The sequence below is a fragment of the Trachurus japonicus genome, chromosome 10 (assembly GCF_045865225.1).
Source record: "Trachurus japonicus isolate A0001 chromosome 10, Traja_1.0".
NCBI lineage: Eukaryota > Metazoa > Chordata > Actinopteri > Carangiformes > Carangidae > Trachurus > Trachurus japonicus.
In genome coordinates, this window is record NC_140916.1 from 37,014,429 (window position 1) to 37,031,938 (window position 17,510).

General features: G+C 46.3%; 1 protein-coding gene across 2 annotated transcripts in view; it reads right to left on the reverse strand.

Moving 5' to 3' along the window:
* tmem129 (transmembrane protein 129, E3 ubiquitin protein ligase) overlaps nucleotides 1–17,510 on the reverse strand; it is a 35,438-nt gene that overhangs the window by 17,288 nt on the left and 640 nt on the right. For both annotated transcript variants that reach the window (XM_085788589.1, XM_085788590.1), the window contains one exon: nucleotides 15,132–15,190. In XM_085788589.1, coding sequence (XP_085644715.1) covers nucleotides 15,132–15,190 — 59 coding nt within the window. The remainder of the gene's footprint in view (nucleotides 1–15,131; nucleotides 15,191–17,510) is intronic.

A 17,510-nucleotide genomic window follows, 5' to 3' on the forward strand; every position in this document is an offset into this window, starting at 1 on the left:
ATCGGGCAAAATCCGTAGGAGGAAGCAGTTCACGGTGGAGCGCTATTCCTGTCGCCGCCACAAGGGGGCCATTAGCCGTAGCTTCATAGCATTCATGAAATAGCTTCACCAACTTGTTCGGCATGTTTTAGAAGTGGAATGAAGTTGATGGGGTCAACGATGTATTTTTAATGAATTTTAGCGCACTTCCTGTTACCACCGGGGGGCGCTATGAGTGACGTATGAAAGTAATATGTCAGATCGTTCAGGGTCACGCCCTCATCATGTGCACCAAGTTTGAAGCCGCAGCGATCAAATCTGTGGGCGTGATAGCATTGCAAACTTCTTAGCTGCTTCGTGGGAATTGGCCGTGCCCTAGCAGCCACGCCCTTTGACCAACACACCCCCGGAGCACAAGCCGTAATCAGCTCAGTCTGGAGATGTTCTGTACCCAATTTGAAGTCAATCGGGCGAACTCCCTCGGAGGAGTTCGTTTTGCGTCAAAGAAATGCTAACCAAAATGGCCGACTTCCTGTTAGGTTTAGGGCGTGGCTCCAATTCAATTTTTTGTATGTTTGGGTATGATACACGTGTGTGTCGAGTTTCGTATGTGTACGACAAAGTAAGCGAAATTTGTCTATGAAGAAATTCGGAAAAACTTCTAGGGGGCGCTATTGAGGCATTTAGCCACGCCCATGGGAAACGACTCTATCCCCTGAAAGAGCTCGCCATTCTTGACCCGTGGATGAAATTTCGTGAGGACACGACTTCGTTAAAGCCACGAAAAAGGCAAACGTAATTGTACGATAAAAAATCGTCAGTCGCCGCGGCGGCACACGGACGCCGTTCGTCGTATCTTCACAGCGTTCATAATGTAGCTTCAGCAACTGGTTCTGCATGTATTAGAAGTGGAATGAAGTTGATCGGGTGAAGTATGGATTTTTAATGAATTTTTGCGTACTTCCTGTTACCACCGGGGGGCGCTATGAGCCAGGCAGGAAGTCGATACATCAAAACGTTCAGGGAGGAGCCAACGTCATGTCCTTTGAATTTCAAGTGGCTACAACGAAGTATGTGCGTGTGAAAGGCAAACGAAATTTAAATTGGGATGATACACTTTCGCCGCGGCGGCACACGGACGCCGTTGCTCGTAGGGTCAAAGCGTTCATGATGTAGCTTCACCATCCGGGTCTGCATGTACTAGAAGTGTAACGAAGTCGATTTGGTCAACTACGTATTTTTAACGAATTTTTGTACGTTTCCTGTTACCACCGGGGGGCGCTATGAGCGACGTACGCAAATAATATGTCGGATCGTTCAGGGTCTCTCCATAGATTTTTGCACCAAGTTTGAAGCGTCTACGATCAAGTATGAGGGCATGAGAGCCGTTCGTATTTACATGGCGAGCACCGAAACAGTCGCCAAACTTCGGGGCACGCCAGAGGCCAAGCGCTTTGAGCTACAGACCTGCGGAGCACAAGATAAGCTCAGCTAGGTCTGGCGATGTTCTGGACCCAATTTGGAGCCGATCGGGCGTAACCCCTCGGAGGAGTTCGTTTTGCGTAAACCAACTTTGAAGCAAAATGGCCGACTTCCTGTTGGTTTTAGGGTATGTCATTTTATGAAATTTTTTGAAGATCTCGGGTTGATGAATATGTTTACCAAGTTTCGGACAAATCGGTGTCGCAGACCCTCATTCCCTATGCGCGGTCTAGGGGGCGCTGTGGTGCCATTTGGCCACGCCCACATGCGAGACCACCACAGTACGCCGAGTTGCCACAGTCCCCACGTGCGTGTAAATTTTCCTCCGTTTCCCGGCTTGGGAAAGGGGTCGAAATCGCGTTCAAAGCGGCGGAAAAAGAATAATAATAATAATTAAAGCCGCAAGCGGCGATGGCGGGCCCTCGCTCGCCCATGCCACCGCGGGGCCTGAGGCACGCCGGGGCCGTGGCGCGGAGCAGAAATGGAGAAAAAACCCCGGAAGGAAGCCAAAAATGCAATGTTTCGTTCATCCACCAGGGGGCAGTCACCGCACGTGGTCTGGTGCGTTCAGGGGCCGCCCCTCATCACTCGTGTGAAGTTTGGAGTGAATCGGACAAAGCATGAGGGAGTTATGAGCAGTTAAAGGTTCGTCCACCAGGGGGCAGTAATGGGATGCGTGCAGGTGTGTTCAGGGTCAGCCCCTCATCACACATGTGAATTTTCTTGGAAATCGGACAAAGCATGAGGGAGTTATGAGCAGTTAAAGGTTCGTCCACTAGGGGGCAGTAATGGGATGCGTGCAGGTGTGTTCAGGGTCAGCCCCTCATCACACATGTGAAGTTTCGTGGAAATCGGACAATGTTGATGCAAAAAATGGCACTTCCTGTTTCCACTAGGGGGCTACATGAGTGAGATCGCCTATGAGCATATGGAGACGTTGAGGTCGTGACCCTGGACCTGTGTATCAAATGTCATGATGATACGTGTTCATTAAAGCCATCAAAAAGCCAAACGTATTTTCTTGGCGAGGGATCATCAGTTGCCATGACGCCACGCGGTCGCCATTACTCGTAGCTTCACAGCGTTCATAATGTAGCTTCACCAACTGGTTCTGCATGTTTTAGAAGTGGAATGAAGTTGATGGGGTCAACTATGTGGAATCAGTACACGTAATGTAAAAACTGGTCACTTCCTGTTACCACCGGGGGGCGCTATGAGTGACGTAGGAAATTAATATATCGGGACGTTCAGGGCGGAGCCGTCATCATGTCCAGCAAGTTTGAAGTAGCTACGATAAAGTATGTGGGCGTGAGAGCCATTCGTATTTACATGGCGAGCACCGAAACAGTCGCCAATGTGAATTGAGCCATAGCAGCCACGCCCTATGACCTACACACCTGCGGAGCACAAGATAAGGTCATCATGGGGTTTCGATGCTGGAAAACAAATTTGAAGCCGATCGAGTGAAATCCCTAGGACGAGTTAGATCAAACGTAAGTAGTGGAAATGTCCAAAAATGGCCAAAAAATGGCAAAAATTGAAAATTTAAATCAAAATGGCCGACTTCCTGTTGAGATTTTACCATGACGTTAAGAGACTTTTTTGTGCGTCTGGGGATGATGAATGTGTGTACCAAATTTCGTCTGCCTACGACAAAGTAACCCAATAGGCGAGGGCAAATTTAAAGTTTGTAGGGGGCGCTATTTCGCCATTTTGCGTCGACCATGTGCGACGACCCAAAAATATCGAATTTCGGATGAGGCCGGAGGGACATGCAAAGTTAGACAACTTTTCCAGTTTGGGAAAGGGGCGAAATTGGGGCATGAAAAGTCGCGTGAATAATAATAATAATAAGAATAATAAACATTACAATTTCAATATAGCATTTTTCCCCCTGGGTCTTCCATACCACATGATTACTTCACTACTTGATTACTTTGGGGTCACTTGCACATTGGGGTCACGTGCACGTTGGGGCATGAACGAATTACAATAGGGCTTTCGCTGGGCGACTTGCAGTCGCCGCTCGGGCCCTAATAATAAACATTACAATATCTGGGGTTTTTGCTGCCAGGTCTATGCAGTACTTGAGTACTTGCTTGCTTACTTGTTGTTACTCGTCGGCTGGCACGTCGACTAATGTGCATGTCGAATAACAATAGGGACCTCCCTGGGTCGTTGACACAGGCTCGGGCCCTAATTAAAGCCGCAAGCGGCGATGGCGGGCCCTCGCTCGCCCATGCCACCGCGGGGCCTGAGGCACGCCGGGGCCGTGGCGCGGAGCAGAAATGGAGAAAAAACCTGGAAGGAGGCCAAAAATGCAATTTTTCGTTCATCCACCAGGGGGCAGTCACCGCATGTGGTCTGGTGCGTTCAGGGGCCGCCCCTCATCACTCATGTGAAGTTTGGAGTGAATCGGACAAAGCATGAGGGAGTTATGAGCAGTTAAAGGTTCGTCCACCAGGGGGCAGTAATGGGATGCGTGCAGGTGTGTTCAGGGTCAGTCCCTCATCACACATGTGAAGTTTCGTGGAAATCGGACAAAGCATGAGGGAGTTATGAGCAGTTAAAGGTTCATCCACCAGGGGGCAGTAATGGGATGCATGCAGGTGTGTTCAGGGTCAGTCCCCCATCACACATGTGAAGTTTCGTGGAAATCGGACAATGTTGATGCAAAAAATGGCACTTCCTGTTTCCACTAGGGGGCAACATGAGTTACGTGGGAAGTTAATATATCGGGACGTTCAGGGCGGAGCCATCATCATGTTCAGCAAGTTTGAAGTTGATTGGATGTAGTATGTGGGCGTGAGAGCCACTCGTATGTACATGGCGAGCACGCCATAGTGTATTGAGCGCTGGCAGCCACGCCCTTTGACCTACGGACTCACAGCGCACAAGATAAGCTCAGCTAGGTCTGACGATGTTGCGTACCTAATTTGAACTTGATCGGGCGAACGCTGTGGGAGGAGTTAATTTTAGGCGGGAAAAATCAAAACCAAAATGGCCGACTTCCTGTTGGGTTGAGGTCATGGGGTCAAGAGGCTTTTTTGCATATCTGGGTATAATACATATGTGTACCGAATTTTGTGAGCATAGGACAAAGTTAGATAGCAAAATTCCCTATGGGCATTTTTGACTTTGTAGGGGGCGCTATTCCGCCATTCTGCGTCGACCATGGGCGACGCCCCCAAATTATGAAATTTTTGGGCCGTCTGGACATGTGTGCAAAGTTACATGCATTTTGGAGCATGGGAACGTCCCCAAAAATGCGATTTCGAGTAGGCAAGAATAATAATAAATAATAATAATAATAATAAACAGCGCGATTTCAATAGGGCTTCGCTGGGCGACTTGCAGTCGCCGCTCGGGCCCTAATTAAAGCCGCAAGCGGCGATGATCGGCCCTCGCTCGACCCATGCGACCGCGGGGGCCTGAGGCGTGCGGGGGCCGTGGCGCGAAGCGAGAATGGCGAAAAAGCGCTGCGGGAGCGGAAAAACGCAACGTGCGGTTCGTCCACTAGATGGCGCTACGAAGCCAGAAGCGGGTAGCGGCGTTCAGGAGCTGACCGGGATCAAGCCCCTGACGTTTGATGTGAATCGGACAATGTAAATGTAAAACAGGTCACTTCCTGTTACCACCAGGGGGCGCATTTGTATGAATCCAGATGTGGGTAGGTGTGATCAGGGGCTGACCAGGATCACACATGTCAGGTTTGAAGTTAATCGGACAATGTAAATGTAAAACAGGTCACTTCCTGTTACCACCAGGGGGCGCATTTGTATGAACCCAGATGTGGGTAGGTGTGTTTAGGGGCAGTGGCTCATCAAATATGAAAAATTTGAAGTCGATCGGACAAGTTAAGTGTAAACCAGGTCACTTCCTGTTACCACCGGGGGGGCGCATTGAGTAAAGTGGGCGTGCCATTCAGTGGAACGTTCAGGGTGGAGCCATCATCATCTTCAGCAAGTTTGAAGCTGATAGGATGAAGTATGTGGGCGTTAGAGCTGTTAGAAGGTGAAATGGCGAGGAAACATGAAGTCGCCAAAAATTGGCAAGGCCGCAGAAGCCACGCCCTTTGACGTAGAGACCTATGGAGCACAAGGTTGGATCAGCATGGCATCTCGATAACCTGTAGGCAATTTGAAGTAGATCGGGCGAAATTAGTGGGAGGAGTTAAAGATTTTAATGTAAAAAATGGTCACTTCCTGTTACCACCGGGGGGCGCTTTGAGTAAAGTGAGATATTGATATATCGGGCGAATCAGTGACTCACCCCCATAATTTCCTTCAAGTTTGAAGTTGATAGGATAAAGCATGTGGGCGTGACAGCCAACCGAATGTTGTTGGCGATCGAGCCTATGTTTGGCGCCCATTGGAAGCCACGCCCTTTGACGTATTGACCTACGGAGCACATGCTGTACTCAGCTAGGTCTGAAGATGTTGTCTATCAAATTTGGAGCGTGTCGGGCGAACCGTTTCGGACGAGTTAATTTGGCGCCAAAAACGACCAATTCAAAATGGCCGACTTCCTGTTGACATTTCACCATGACATTAAGAGGCTTTTTTGTATATCTGGGTATGGTACATATGTGTACCGAATTTTGTTGGTCTACGCCAAAGTAAGCGAAATTGTCTATGGGACTTTTTAAAATTTGTAGGGGGCGCTATTTCGCCATTTCGCGTCGGACATGCGCGAGCAGCACAAAATATCGAATTTCGGAAGAAGCCGGACGTCCGGCAAAAAGTTCACGCATTTTCGAGTTGGGGAAAGGGGCGAAATTGGGGTTTGAAGGCGGAGAAGAATAATAATAATAATAATAATAATAAACAGCGCGATTTCAATAGCCCCTCGGGCGAGTGCTACTCGCCGCTCGGGCCTAATAATTAAAGCCGCAAGCGGCGATGGTCGGGCCCTCGCTCGCCCATGCCACCGTGGGGCCTGAGGCACGCCGAGGCTGTGGCGTGAAGGTGAAAGGGAGAAAAAACCTGAAAGGAGGCAAAAAATGCAATTTTCAGTTCATCCACCAGGGGGCAGTCACCGCATGTGGTCTGGTGCGTTCAGGGGCGGCCCCTCATCACTCATGTGAAGTTTGGAGTGAATCGGACACAGTATGACGGAGTTATGAGCAGTTAATGGTTCATCCACTAGGGGGCAGTAATGGGATGCGTGCAGGTGTGTTCAGGGTCAGTCCCTCATCACACATGTGAAGTTTGGAGTGAATCGGACAAAGCATGAGGGAGTTATGAGCAGTTAATGGTTCGTCCACTAGGGGGCAGTAATGGGATGCGTGCAGGTGTGTTCAGGGTCAGTCCCTCATCACACATGTGAAGTTTGGAGTGAATCGGACAAAGCATGAGGGAGTTATGAGCAGTTAATGGTTCATCCACTAGGGGGCAGTAATGGGATGCGTGCAGGTGTGTTCAGGGTCAGTCCCTCATCACACATGTGAAGTTTCGTGGAAATCGGACAATGTTGATGTAAAATATGCCACTTCCTGTTTCCACTAGGGGGCAACATGAGTGAGATCGCCTATGAGCATATGTAGACGTTGAGGTCGTGACCCTGGACCTGTGTACCAATTTTCATGTTGATACGAGTTCATTAAAGCCATCATAAAGCCAAACGTATTTTCATGGCGAGGAATGGTCGCCGCGTCGCCACACGGACGCCATTACTCGTAGCTTCACAGCGTTCATGATGGAGCTTCACCACCTTAGTCTGCATGTTTTAGAAGTGGAATGAAGTTGATGGGGTCAACTATGTGGCATCAGTACATGTTAAGGTAAAACCTGGCCACTTCCTGTTACCACCGGGGGGCGCTATGAGTGACGTAGGAAATTAATATATCGGGACGTTCAGGGCGGAGCAGTCATCAAGTCCAGCAAGTTAGAAGTTGATCGGATAAAGTATGTGGGCGTTAGAGCTGTTCGAAGGTGAAATGGCGAGCAAACGAAAAGTCGCCAAAATCCTCAAGGCCACAGAAGCCACGCCCTTTGACCTAGAGACCTGCGGAGCACAACTTTTGATCAGAGTGGCATCTCGGTGGGCTCTAGCCAATTTGAAGTCAATCGGACAAAATCCCTAGGAGAAGATAGATCAAACAGGTCAAAAATTCAAATCAAAATGGCCGACTTCCTGTTGTGATTTCACCATGACATTAAGAGGCTTTTTTGTGTGTCTTGCCATGTTCTATAAGCTCACCAAATTTCATGCGTCTAGGTGACACACAAAGGCGGGGCTGATGTTTTGAAATTTTCTAGGGGGCGCTATTTAGCCATTTGGCCACGCCCATTTCCAACGACTTTAAAATATCAAATTTTTCGCCAGTCCTGATGTGCATGCCAACATTTACGCGTTTTGGGGCATGTTGAAGCCTCCAAAAATGCGATCCTTTTGAGAGAAAAAGAATGAAAGAAAGAAAGAATAATAATAAACAGAGCAATTACAATAGGGCTTTCGCTGGGCGACTTGCAGTCGCCGCTCGGGCCCTAATTAAAGCCGCAAGCGGCGATGGCGGGCCCTCGCTCGCCCATGCCACCGCGGGGCCTGAGGCACGCCGGGGCTGTGGCGCGGAGCAGAAATGGAGAAAAAACCTGGAAGGAGGCCAAAAATGCAATGTTTCGTTCATCCACCAGGGGGCAGTCACCGTATGTGGTCTGGTGCGTTCAGGGGCCGCCCCTCATCACTCATGTGAAGTTTGGAGTGAATCGGACAAAGCATGAGGGAGTTATGAGCAGTTAAAGGTTCGTCCACTAGGGGGCAGTAATGGTATGCGTGCAGGTGTTTTCAGGGTCAGTCCCTCATCACACATGTGAAGTTTCGTGGAAATCGGACAAAGCATGAGGGAGTTATGAGCTGTTAAAGGTTCGTCCACTAGGGGGCAGTAATGGGATGTGTGCAGGTGTGTTCAGGGTCAGTCCCTCATCACACATGTGAAGTTTCGTGGAAATCGGACAATGTTGATGCAAAAAATGGCACTTCCGGTTTCCACTAGGGGGCCACATGAGCGACACCCCTATCAGATGGAAGAGGTCTCCACCCTGGACCCGTCTATCAATTTTCATGATGATACGAGTTCATTAAAGCCATCAAAAAGCCAAACGTATTTTCATGGCGAGGAATTGATGGTAGCCACGCCCCCACAGGGACGCCATTACTCGTAGCTTCACAGTCTTCATAATGTAGCTTCACCAACTGGTTCTGCATGTTTTAGAAGTGGAATGAAGTTGATGGGATCAACTATGTATTTTTAATGAATTTTAGTTCACTTCCTGTTACCACCGGGGGGCGCTTTGAGTTACGTGGGAAGTTAATATATCGGGACGTTCAGGGCGGAGCCATCGTCATGTCCAGCAAGTTTGAAGTTGATTGGATGAAGTATGTGGGCGTGAGAGCCAATCGTATTACATGGCGAGCACGCCAAAGTTAATTGAGCGCTGGCAGCCACGCCCTTTGACCTACGGACTCACGGAGCACAAGATAAGCTCAGCTAGGTCTGACGATGTTGCGTACCTAATTTGAACTTGATCGGGCGAATGCTGTGGGAGGAGTTAAGTTTAGGCGGGAAAAATCAAAACCAAAATGGCCGACTTCCTGTTGGGTTGAGGTCATGAGGTCAAGAGGCTTTTTTGCATATCTGGATACAATACATATGTGTACCAAATTTTGTGAGCATAGGACAAAGTGACCCGACTTCCCTATGGGGATTTTGAAAGTTTGTAGGGGGCGCTATTTCGGCATTTCGCGTCGACCGTGTGCGACCACCCCAAAATATCGAATTTCGGATCAGGCCGGACGTCCGTGCAAAAGTAGACAACTTTTCCAGTTGGGGAAAGGGGCGAAATTGGGGCATGAAGTCGGGCAAGAATAATAATAATAATAATAAACAGCGCGATTTCAATAGGGCTTTCGCTGGGCGACTTGCAGTCGCCGCTCGGGCCCTAATAAACATTACAATTTCAATATAGCAATTTTTCCCCGGGGGGTCTTCCATACCACATGAGTACTTCACTACTTGATTACTTTGGGGTCACTTGCACTTTGGGGTCACTTGCACGTTGGGGCATGAACGAATTTCAATAGGGCTTTCGCCAGGCGACTTGCAGTCGCCGCTCGGGCCCTAATAATAATAAACATTTGCATTTCGGGGAATTTTGCGCCAGGTCAGTGGAGTACTTGATTACTTGGTTGGTTACTTGTTGTTACTCGTCGACTTGCACGTCGACTTATGTGGATGTCGAATAACAATAGGGACCTCCCTGGGTCGTTGACACAGGCTCGGGCCCTAATTAAAGCCGCAAGCGGCGATGATCGGCCCTCGCTCGACCCATGCGACCGCGGGGGCCTGAGGCGTGCGGGGGCCGTGGCGCGAAGCGAGAATGGCGAAAAAGCGCTGCGGGAGCGGAAAAACGCAACGTGCGGTTCGTCCACTAGGTGGCGCTACGAAGCCAGAAGCGGGTAGCGGCGTTCAGGAGCTGACCGGGATCAAGCACCTGAAGTTTGATGTGAATCGGACAATGTAAATGTAAAACAGGTCACTTCCTGTTACCACCAGGGGGCGCATTTGTATGAATCCAGATGTGGGTGGGTGTGTTCAGGGGCGGAGTGTCATCACACGTGTAACATTTGAAGTCGATTTGACAATGTAAGTGTAAAGCAGGTCACTTCCTGTTACCACCGGGGGGCGCATTTGTATGAAGCCAGATGTGGGTAGGTGTGATCAGGGGCTGACCGGGATGAAATCTGTAAAATTGGAGGTCGATTGGACATTGTAAGTGTAAAGCAGGTCACTTCCTGTTACCACCGGGGGGCGCATTTGTATCAATCCAGATGCGGGTAGGTGTGATCAGGGGCTGACCAGGATCACATGTGTTAAATTTGAAGAAAATCAGACAATGTAAGTGTAAACCAGGTCACTCTGACCACCGGGGGCGTATTTGTATTAGGTTTGTTCAGTGGCTGACTGGCATCACCCATGGTAAATTAGAATTGAATCTGCTCATGTAAGTGAATGCAACAATAAAGCAGGTCACTTTCTGTTACCACCGGGGGGTGTACATGGGAAGTTTATACATCAAAACGTTCAGGGCGGAGCCATCGTCATTCACAGCAACATTGAAGTTGATAGGATTAAGTATGTGGGCGGAGCATCCGCTCGAAGGTGAAATGGCGAGCAAACAAAAAGGCGCCAAACTTGACAAGGCCGCAGAATCCACGCCCTTTGACCTAGAGACTTGCGGAGCACAACTTTTAATCAGCATGGTATCTCGCTGGTCTGTAGCTAATTTGAAGTTGATCGGACAAAATCTGTGGGCGGAGTTAACTTGTTTATGTAAAAAAAGTCACTTCCTGTTACCACCGGGGGGCGCATTGAGCAAAGTGGGATATTGATATATCGGGCGAATCAGGGACTCACTGCCGTAATTGCAATTCAAGTTTGAAGTTGATAGGATAAAGTATGTGGGCGTGACAGCCAACCGAATTTGGATGGCGTTCGAGCCCAACTTTGGCGCCCACCAGAAGCCACGCCCTTTGACGAATCGAGCTACGGAGCACAATCTTTACTCAGCTAGGTCAGAAGATGTTGTCTATCAAATTTGGAGCGTGTCGGGCGAATCGTTTTGGACGAGTTAATTTGGCGCCAAAAACGACCAATTCAAAATGGCCGACTTCCTGTTGACATTTCACCATGACATTAAGAGGCTTTTTTGTATATCTGGGTATGGTACATATGTGGACCGAATTTCGTCCGTCTAGGCCAAAGTGACCCAATTTCCCTATGGGCTTTTTTGAACTTTGTAGGGGGCGCTATTTCGCCATTTCGTGTCGGACATGCGCGAGCAGCACAAAATATCGAATTTCGGAAGAAGCCGGACGTCCGGCAAAAAGTTCACGCATTTTTGAGTTGGGGAAAGGGGCGAAATTGGGGTTTGAAGGCGGAGAAGAATAATAATAATAATAATTAAAGCCGCAAGCGGCGATGGCGGGCCCTCGCTCGCCCATGCCACCGCGGGGCCTAAGGCACGCCGGGGCCGTGGCGCGGAGCAGAAATGGAGAAAAAACCTGGAAGGAGGCCAAAAATGCAATTTTTCGTTCATCCACCAGGGGGCAGTCACCGCAAGTGGTCTGGTGCGTTCAGGGGCCGCCCCTCATCACTCATGTGAAGTTTGGAGTGAATCGGACAAAGCATGAGGGAGTTATGAGCAGTTAAAGGTTCGTCCACCAGGGGGCAGTAATGGGATGCGTGCAGGTGTGTTCAGGGTCAGTCCCTCATCACACATGTGAAGTTTCGTGGAAATCGGACAAAGCATGAGGGAGTTATGAGCAGTTAAAGGTTCGTCCACCAGGGGGCAGTAATGGGATGCATGCAGGTGTGTTCAGGGTCAGTCCCTCATCACACATGTGAAGTTTCGTGGAAATCGGACAAAGCATGAGGGAGTTATGAGCAGTTAAAGGTTCGTCCACCAGGGGGCAGTAATGGGATGCATGCAGGTGTGTTCAGGGTCAGTCCCCCATCACACATGTGAAGTTTCGTGGAAATCGGACAATGTTGATGCAAAAAATGGCACTTCCTGTTTCCACTAGGGGGCAACATGAGTTACGTGGGAAGTTAATATATCGGGACGTTCAGGGCGGAGCCATCATCATGTTCAGCAAGTTTGAAGTTGATTGGATGAAGTATGTGGGCGTGAGAGCCACTCGTATGTACATGGCGAGCACGCCATAGTGTATTGAGCGCTGGCAGCCACGCCCTTTGACCTACGGACTCACAGCGCACAAGATAAGCTCAGCTAGGTCTGACGATGTTGCGTACCTAATTTGAACTTGATCGGGCGAACGCTGTGGGAGGAGTTAATTTTAGGCGGGAAAAATCAAAACCAAAATGGCCGACTTCCTGTTGGGTTGAGGTCATGAGGTCAAGAGGCTTTTTTGCATATCTGGGTATAATACATATGTGTACCGAATTTTGTGAGCATAGGACAAAGTTAGATAGCAAAATTCCCTATGGGCATTTTTGACTTTGTAGGGGGCGCTATTCCGCCATTCTGCGTCGACCATGGGCGACGCCCCCAAATTATGAAATTTTTGGGCCGTCTGGACATGTGTGCAAAGTTACATGCATTTTGGAGCATGGGAACGTCCCCAAAAATGCGATTTCGAGTAGGCAAGAATAATAATAAATAATAATAATAATAATAAACAGCGCGATTTCAATAGGGCTTCGCTGGGCGACTTGCAGTCGCCGCTCGGGCCCTAATAAACAGCGCGATTTCAATAGGCCCTCCGCGGGCGAGTGCTACTCGCCGCTCGGGCCTAATAAACAGCGCGATTTCAATAGGGCTTTCGCTGGGCGACTTGCAGTCGCCGCTCGGGCCCTAATAATAAACAGCACAATTTCAATAGGCCTTCGCCGGGCGAGTGCTACTCGCCGCTCGGGCCTAATAAATATAGCAATAGAAATAAAATAACAACTTTAAACAACAATACAATTTTATAAAACAAAATAGAATAAAATGCAGGATAAAAATAGGAGAAAGATAACAATAAGAAAGAGTATAAAACTGTAAAATAGAATAAAAACACTGTGAGACTATAGCATAAAAGCCAGATTAAAAAGATGGGTTTTTAGCTTACGTTTGAAAGTGTCAATGTCAGTGTCATATGTCCTCAGACCTCAGAGGACACACAGGACCAAAACTGATTCAAGACATACTCATCGCACAGGAGTCGATCAATACATTTCAGTCATTACTTAATCGTGTTGTAGTCAAGACCAGTTTTAGATTTTGGAAACTCTAAAATTGTTTGATTTGGTGGAGCATAAAACAGCCTAGGGGTGGGCGATATGGCAAAAATATCATATCACAATTTTAAAAAAATAAAATAACGATCTCGATTTTATCACGGTCTTAAATCGAAAATTGAAAAACAGACAATTTAGGTCAAAGAACCTCTCTGAACAGATTTTAATGGGCTCTCTGCACAGCTCCACTACTTCCTGAATTTAATGCAGCTCCTTTATTCCCTGTCTTAAATTATTGGACAAACTGATTAATCCAGGTGTGTCTGAGTAGTCACAATGGTCAATGGTTTTTACCACCAGTTTGTCTCAAAGGGCTTCACATCCCATCATAACAACATCCTCTGTCCTTAGACCCTCACATCCACTGAGGAAAAACTCCATGGAAACCCTTTTAACAGGGAAAACCAGGAGAAAGCTCAGGGGGAGCAACAGAGGAGGGATCATCACCCAGGACGGACAGACAGGACAGAGATGTTGTTACAGACAAGAAAACAGTTTATAGTTTATGTCACAGAATGTGCGAAATATGGAAATGTTAGCAGGAGTCTACACGCTCTAATCACTTCACGATCTAATATCGTCATATCGCCCAGCCCTAAAACAGCCCAAGTATTATATATAAAGCAAGGAACTATTATATCTGCTACCAAGAAATATTCAGAGAATGTTTCATGAAAGAGAGCAAGGTTATGATTTAAGAGAGAAATCAAATCTAAAGGTTGGCAGAGCTCGCACAACAAAGAAAAGTGTCTGTATCACCATTTGTGGAGTAAAACTGTGGAATAATATGAGTACTGAAATAAAAAACATTTAGAGTGTAACCATGTTTAAAAAGAGACATAAAGAAATGATTCTCCAGAGGTAGGCTACATTGAATAATTCACACAAGGTGTTTGCTTGCTTACTATTTGGATTAAAATGTGTAATGTGTAAAATGTTTAAAGCAGAAGTAAGTGATATATTTGTGTTAATCTAAGTCTTAAATAGTTGTATCTTCCGACAGCAATCACTTCTATAGAGTGTTTGGTCTGAAACACGGGTCTGTCAGTCACTCTGCTCTGCTCTGAGCCCAGGAGAAAACTTTCCTTGTATCCTACAACCTTTATCCAATGAGGAGAGAGAACGGCATAAAGGGGCAGTCCTCTCTGTGTGTGCAGCCAAGGGATGCGCCTGAATGTGGTGACGTAGGGACGAGGACCAATAGATCCATGACGAGGGCGGGGGCTGCTAACTCCATCTGCTGACAGGAAGTTAGCCAAAACCACCGGATCACTTACTTCTGCTTTAATCGTGTTGCAGTCAAGACCATTTAACCCAAGACTGAGTCAAGACCAAGACCAAGACCAAGACCAAGACCAAGACCAAGACCAAGACCAAGACCAAGACCAAGACCAAGAGCCCTGCTGAAGTCTCCTCCCACTGTTGACACTGGTGACACCAAGTTGGTCAGGCAGTCGGTTACACAAGCAGATACTTTAGTACAACTATTTGAAAAAGATGGAGCTCTGTCCCCAGAAGTAGAATGTGTTTTATAGAAGAGAAACACACATTTCAGCACCACTGACTTGTATCATCAGAACAGACGTGTCCTGTGGTTCATATTTAATAGAGGAGGGACAACACCTGACAGTAATCATTAATGTTACAAAACATGAGTGACTCTCGGCCATTTTCATCTTGTAACAGTAGGGTTGGAGACCCCCTCTGAACTAAAATCCACTGTGCACTGAGAGTGTCTGTCATTTATTTTACACAGGTCTTTTCCTTTCAGTCACAACCCCCCCTCCGTGTGTGTATCCAGTGTGTGTGTGTGTGTGTGTGTGTGTGTGTGTGTGTGTGTGAGTGAGAGAGAGAGAGACAGGCTAACCTGGTGGACATAGCCTAGGTTCTTCTCTGGAGCAGCGACACACATCCCCATGTAGTAACCTGCAGAGATGAAGAGTACAGACATGAGTCACCGCTACAAACAAGCTTAAAATATAGACTTATTTAATGTTTTTCTGAACAATTTCTCATGTCGGGGCTTCAATACAAGAGGGACATTATACAGACTGCTGCGTGGACCCCCCCCCTCCCCCAGAAAATTCTCTCTTCTCACAGCTCTTAGTCGACATGAGGGTGAGTAGATAATTAGTAAAATTTTAATTTTGGGTGAACTATCCCTTTAAATATAGACTTTTCCTATGTAAGTATTTAGTGTGTTAGTTGTTATTAATTGTTATAATAGTCTATCTATCTATCTATCTATCTATCTATCTATCTATCTATCTATCTATCTATCTATCTATCTAATAGTATCTATCTATCTATCTATCTATCTATCTATCTATCTATCTATCTATCTATCTATCTATCTATCTATCTATCTATCTATCTATCTATCTATCTAATAGTATCTATCTATCTATCTATCTATCTATCTATCTATCTATCTATCTATCTATCTATCTATCTATCTAATAGTATCTATCTATCTATCTATCTATCTAATAGTATCTATCTATCTATCTATCTATCTATCTATCTATTTAATAGTATCTATCTATCTATCTATCTATCTATCTATCTATCTATCTATTTAATAGTATCTATCTATCTATCTATCTATCTATCTATCTATCTATCTATCTATCTATCTAATAGTATCTATCTATCTATCTATTCAAACTATCTATCTATTCAAACTATCTATCTATCTATCTATCTATCTATCTATCTATCTATCTATCTATCTATCTATCTATCTATCTATCTATCTAATAGTATCTATCTATCTATCTATTCAAACTATCTATCTATTCAAACTATCTATCTATCTATCTATCTATCTATCTATCTATCTATCTATCTATCTATCTATCTATCTATCTATCTATCTATCTATCTATCTATCTATCTATCTATCTATCCATCTATCTATCGTGACCCCTGACCCACACAAACACAACACTCAGAGATGTAGTGGGACACAATAGTTAGACAATAGTTGTAGTGTGTGAGTGTGATGGATTATTTACAGGCCAACGTGGAAATGGGCCAATACACAGTAGTAATAAGCAATAGTACACAGTGTACACTGTCGTACACAGTAGTACAACACAGTAAGGTTAGAACACAGTAGTACACAGTAGAAGAACACAGTAAGGTGATGGTGCGTTCCAGGCAACCCATAACTCGTGTTTTTCCGACCTGTTGCTATGGTTACCCGTTGGAACGTACAGTCAAACTCGTAACTTCCCACCTGTGAACTCGTACTAGATGGATCAACTCCCAGTTCCCAGTCATGCTGCGTTCAGGCTTTTGAACCCGTATTAAAGTCACGACTTCAAGTCACCAGTTACGAGTTTGTAGCGTTCCAGGCAAGTTACGAGTTACTAACTGGGAACTGGGAGTAGATCGATCTAGTACGAGTTCACAGGTGGGAAGTTACAAGTTTGACTGTACGTTCTAACGGGTAACCATAGGAACAGGTCCAATAATACCCAACTGCAGCCACCCACTACAGACGTAAACACGCCCCTCCAGTCCAAACCACGCCCCCTCCGGTCCAAACCACTGTAATGGCTGCCTCAAAGTGAAAAATTCCATATTTAAAGATAGTTTTGGCATTAAAGCGGGTTTTTATAACATTTCTAGCGAGAAATATGCATTTTTTCATCATTATATCTCTTCATTTAATGTATGTAATGGCTTGTTTGTTTAGTTACAGAGATATTTGCTATTGTTGCTATGGTTACCATCAACACTTGACCACTGTTCTCAGTACTTGGTACAGTTTAAAACATTTAAATATTATAAAAGATATTTTTTTCTAAAATAAAAGTTTTCAACTTTTGTGTTTGAAGGTTCATATTTTAAAGATTTGTGTATGGTCATTTATTTTAGTAGTCTTTTGACTTGTATGGCTCGGTTGCAGCAATGCTAATTTCTGTTAGCCCGTCTATGAGGTTTTACATTATACCTTAGCATTAAGCTAGCGAAAAACAGGAGTTACGGGTTGCCTGGCTGGAACGCACCTTTAGTAACTCGTAACTTGCCTGGAACGCTACAAACTCGTAACTGGTGACTTGAAGTCGTGACTTACGGGTTCAAAAGCCTGAACGCAGCATTAGCACACAGTAGTACACAGTAGTAGTACACAGGAGTAGTACACAGTGTACAGTGGGCGTTGCTGTGCCGCCTGACACTGGAACCTAAACTGTTGATTCCAATCAATCCAGTTGTGTTGTTGTGTTGCTGTGGTGGT